The 5,752-nt window shown below is 28.4% G+C and overlaps 1 protein-coding gene across 1 annotated transcript; it reads right to left on the reverse strand.

Annotated features, from left to right (window-relative positions):
* Positions 1-2,637: 2,637 nt before the first annotated feature.
* On the reverse strand, positions 2,638-3,355 carry LOC141692999 (uncharacterized). The gene is made up of 2 exons (XM_074497977.1): positions 3,203-3,355; positions 2,638-3,106 (listed from the first exon to the last, which is right to left on the reverse strand). The coding sequence occupies exons 1-2, from the start codon at positions 3,279-3,281 to the stop codon at positions 2,784-2,786; spliced, it is 402 nt and encodes a 133-aa protein (XP_074354078.1). The 5' UTR covers positions 3,282-3,355; the 3' UTR covers positions 2,638-2,783.
* Between the last annotated feature and the right edge of the window lie 2,397 nt (positions 3,356-5,752).

Here is a 5,752-nt window from a genome sequence, read left to right on the forward strand (position 1 = left end):
AGATCTTGTTTTTACTTGTGAATCTTTGTTTTAAGTTGTATTTGGATGCTAGTTTTCTTACTTGTGAACCTTACTCTTGTTTCATACTTGGTTTTATTTATTCGTTATAAAGATTACGTTTGTTATACCATGTTTTCATCGGAACCCACGTTATGATGAGTCCGATTATAGGCTAATCGTTATCGTGGGGTTCAAACGGATTTATTTATGGATTTCTTTAGTTAAATTGTTTGATGCCTTAGTATGTGGTGATTGTATGATATTCTAGTATTGGTTGTGCGTATTCATCTTATGAGCGTCGTGAACTTATAAGATAGTGTGTTAATTCTTAATGAAGCGAAAGTGAATTTAAGGATTTAGAACTTGCCATGCTAGCATAGGTTCATGTATTTGTTATGCATGATGCGTAGGTAATTTTAACCTTCTTACTTGCCCTGTGTAATCAAGATAGATAACTTGTGCTTAAACCGTTATGTTGTCAAATTCTATAGAAATATAGGGTCTCAATATAATTGGTATCTATTTAGCTTCTATCTCTTTTGTGGATGTCTGGTAGTATGGTACTCGTGCAACGAAAGTTGGCGTTTATCAGTTTCGTGTTGTCTGATTAGTGTCATCACCATTGCATGCTAAGGTTAAGAACAATAAGGCTATTGAATGAAATATTTATGAAGTTAGAATCTCATGTTTGTCATATATATTAATTTAATCAATCTTATTCTTTTAGTTATAATTGTTAGTTTAATTCTTAGTTATAAACAACCTCAATTTGTTATCGTCTTAGCATTGAATAATAACCATACATTATTGTTTAAGTGCGTGAATTAATTAGTTAATCGATACAGTCTCTGTGGGAACGAACTAGAAAAGATTTTATACTACTTGCGAACTCGTATACTTGCGTGTATTATTAGCGCGTGTTTAGCAACTAACATTCACCTTGGCTATAAATACATGGTCTTGCTGAATGTAAAACTTGCACCAAGCATTTCTAATATATGCTCTCTACCTCCCTCCGATTATCATTCTTTCCTTCTCAGATTTAGTAGCCCCTTCTAATATTATTAAAACTAGTATATTACAACACTCCTGTCTTTTTTTATCATGTTTTAATTTTTGATGGTTAAGTTGAACAAATTTTAACAAAAATTTATGTATATTATATAATTAATTTTTTTTTAAAATTATATCATTAAAAATTACTCGCTCCATCGCACTCATTTATTTACATACTCATTCCTCATATTTAACACGCATTTTAATGCTGGTATAAAGTGTAGTTCTATAATTTATTTTTAAAATATTCTTTTCCATATAGAAGTTTAAAGAATATATTTTTATTTTGAAAAAATATTTAAATTATTTAGGGAACCATACTCTACGGAAGCTTTAAAATATATGTCGATCACCCGTCCCCCAATATAAAGATCATGAAGGAACAGAGGGAATACAATAATTTATTTTACTATATAATTTTTGGCTTTTTTAAATCAATAAATGAAATTTTTTAATATTTGATTAAAATTTAATCAATTTAACTATTAAAAATAAAAAATGACAAATAAAAAGGGACGAATGTTATATGAAAGAGGCATTAAATTAGATATGGAAAATCATTCCACATGAAATCTCTCTTGCTTATTTCTATAGAATGTCGAAAATTTGAAACTTGTCAAAAATAAATTGGGCACGCGAGTCTGTAATCAACGGTAAAAAACAACCAAATGACACATGATTTCTGAAAATGGATGGAAATTTTATCGACCCGACGGATATCCGATCCATTCCGAACCGTTTAGATTTATCCGGAGTCGATTTTTTTGATTTAGATCCAGATCTAGATATTATTTTTAAATCCGAAAGAGTTTGAATCTGGATTTGGATCTTAAGTATACCAAACTGATACCCGACCTGAAACCCGAAAGTTCCAAATCCGATCCGAACCCGAAACCCGAAAAAAAATCCGAAGGCATGTTCTTATCTTACATAATTTATAACAATAATACATGATTTATATACATTAAATATTTAAATCTAATTTTTATAACTAGGACGTTAGATTATTACTAGTAATTAAATTTATTATATTTGACACTTATATTGAATTAAATAAATATACAAAGTAATATTTTTTCAGTTAAACAAAGGCACACACATGAGTGAGTCGAACTTTTAACGGAAAGTAAGAACTCAACTACTGCAACAAAAGTTGACAATATATAAATCACTACTTTTATATTCTTAACATTTAAAAAATATGTAACCTACAATTATTTGTATAGTAATATAAAAAAAATTATTTGATTACTTTTAAAGTATCTGATTTTAACCCGAAATCGACTCGAAACCCGAAAAATCTCGATAGATCAAATTTGGATCTTTGTTTTCAATGTCTGGACCCGAACTGAACCGAAATATAACAGATCGGATTTGGATCTTACAAAACCTGATCCGACCTGTTGCCATATGAACTTGTTAATAATCGTTATCCTAGCGTGATAAATTTCACAAATTAAATATATAAACAATACCAACCATTATATATAATTTTAAGAATATAATATTTAAATTAATTTGCAAGTAATATTTTTCACATATCCTTTACTAATAACTTTATAAAATCAACAACAGTAAAAGAATATCAAGCTAACCACATCTGTTAATCGGCCAAAATATACATTTTGGTAAAACGAACACATACAGATTTTGATATCTCTTTGTTTTCATGCCGCTCAATAATAAAGAGAAATAATTTTATTGCGTTAAATGTATATATATCGACCTCAAACTCCATCATTTATTATTGTTGTAGTCGGAGCCGGAGCCGGATTATTTATTGTTTGTTCTGCACTTGGATGTTGATGGTGAACATGATGATCTATACCATATCGATCATGTGATGGAACAATGTCATGGGACGGGTCAGTCTCACTAGGAGGGGCAGTCGGACTGGGCGGTTCAGCCTGAGGTGGTGGATCCACATGAGGGTTCAGATCAGGGTCATGTCTGTGATTGGCCTCCACTGGAGTATAATCTTTCGTATTCTCAACATTCATTCTCCGTGTCACCTCCATTTCTTCTTCTACTTCCAACAATTTCCTGCCACCTATATGATGTTTAAACATGAACACAAAAACTTGAAACATGAACCTCAATACACCAAAAAAATGTAGTAGTGATTTGTGTGTGTGTATTTTATTACCTGCGACAGTGGAGAGAAGGACATAAGAATGAATTAGTAAGACTGTGAAAAGTAATGTTGCGCATGTTTTTTGATCCATGTCTAGACCTTGTGTTCAGACCCTAGAAGGAGATTGAATAACGTGGGTGTGAATGAGATCGTAAAAAATTTATTTGGATATGCTCTTTATATACACAAAAATATAGCATAAAATATAATATGTTACTGCCTACTAATTTCAATTGCATTTATTTTATCCACCGTTGTCTGATGTAGATAACAAATATATCTTTGACATTTTGTTCAAAATGCATTTATAGACGACCAATGTGATTAAATAACTTATTTTTGCAGTGTTGGTCAAATTCTAGTTAGTAGTATGGTGGCTTAGATATATTATTAAATATTTTAATGTATAAATTGAGTTACCAGTTAGATTCATTTTATTAATTATCAATTACAGTTAAACCTGGATAAAATAATAATCGATAAAGTAATAATCTCTCTAATATAATATATTTTTCGTTTCCAACGTAATGGACATATTATATTTTTACTTCTGATAAAGTAATTTTTTTCTTGCTCTCAGCCATATTAATTTAAAAGGTTTAATTGTATATGGCATATATATCTATTTACAATCAATTGAATAAATTCATTTTCAAATTAAAAAAATTCAATTTCTTATCGATTAGAAGTTGTGAGCGTCTCGAAATAATAAATATCGCAGTTCAAATATTCAATATTACGAAAAGTAGTTGGCAACAGTAGCAGCTAACAGGTACGAAACTGCAATAAATGCAATCAAAAAATATAAAAGATGATTGTATGGAGTTTAGTTGGTTAAGTGGTACAGTATATTTCAATTTCAATTGCATTAAAAGTCAAATATCTGGGCGTTGGATGACTGTTGTTGAAAGTTGCAGATCTTGTATTAAATATTCAAATACTCTTGATGGATGTTTTTAATGCAGGTAAAGTTGTTAGCCGTGCTTTTTTCTCAATAATATGAAATCTTATTTTCTATATAGGAGAGTTTGAACCATACTTACAACTTTATCAAATAATTTTTTCAACTATTTTTGGGATTCACCAATGCAAAATTAGATTACAAAACTCTAAAAAAATTATCAAGTTAGTATGATTCTCTTAATGATATCAATATAAAACTATTTTATGTACTTCAATACAAGTATAATTATTGTCCAACTCAAATTATACATTTGTTCTTTTTCAAAAAATTGTAAAAATGTTTTTTTAATAAACTGAAAAATGATATAAATAAGTGTTCGGTATAAATTATGTGTATTCAATAAAATTTAATTTATTATTTAATAATTGATACTGAAACTAAGTTGTACATATACTTAAATAATTTAAAATAGAACACAACCTGATATATATATATATATATAAATATATATCGTTATATATAATCTATTTTATATTTATGCAATTAAAAATTACAATGTGAATTTTTATAAATGTTCAATTCAACTCTAAGAACATATTTCTTGTTTATAAGATTTATGTGAATGTTCTTGTCTTTTGTTTATGACATATATCAACTTTTATACAATATTACAAGAGCTATTAAGGAGGTTTGTGATAACAATAAAAAGATAATTATCAAATATATTTCCTGATTATTCGTTCAAATCTAAAAATTTATTAAAAATTATAACAACTTTCTCTTCAAAATATGATTTGCGATATCATACGGTTTCCACTTATACCCGAGTTAGAACTTGTAAATCTTGAACGCCCATTTTGCGTAATAAAAACTTGAGGTTTTCTTTTCAGAACTTTATTGAAAGTGTTTGTCAACTGGTTGTTAAAATATATATAGATACTATTACGCATTCTTAATTATATCTTGAATGACATTCCATTTTTATATATTTTGTCATTTCGTGAAATACTGACTTATGTGCTATATATAGCTTTATATAAGGTATATTAACTATCAAGGTAGAAACTCATTCTTAGTCATGATTTTTCGGATTGTTGTTATAGTCGTTCTAATTCACACGTAATAACAACCATTGACCGGCATTCCACTTCAGTCAAAGAACGTCAAAATATTGATTATTTTATCATTTTTAAAGCAACGTGAGATTGTTGAGAATAGTCAAATAACCACAAAATAACCAGTTAACGACCTTGTATTGATACAGAAACTTGCTCAATCTGAATCATGCTAACCTTTTACAAACTTAAATCACTATCAGATCTGAATAAATTTCCTTGACTTAAATCTTTCTATAAATTTAATACAATTTGCAATGTCACATTCCGGCATACAACTCACTATTGTTGCATAAATCGACACAAAATATGAACACAATATGTCAGAACTAGACGAGTTACACTAAAATATATAAGTCGTTAATCAACTTTCTATATTGTTCTAAATTACTCAAAAAATTCTTCATTTGCAAACGTCAATTTTGTTTTTTTAATTGAAAATTTGTTGATTTATCTCTTAGCATTCATGTTTCAAAATGACGTGTAAAGTAAATTTCTTGCATATAACATTTTTTTGCTTTGCATGTTATGAGTAATCTCTAA

Source organism: Apium graveolens, chromosome 10, assembly GCF_009905375.1.
Source record: "Apium graveolens cultivar Ventura chromosome 10, ASM990537v1, whole genome shotgun sequence".
In the NCBI taxonomy this organism is placed as follows: domain Eukaryota; kingdom Viridiplantae; phylum Streptophyta; class Magnoliopsida; order Apiales; family Apiaceae; genus Apium; species Apium graveolens.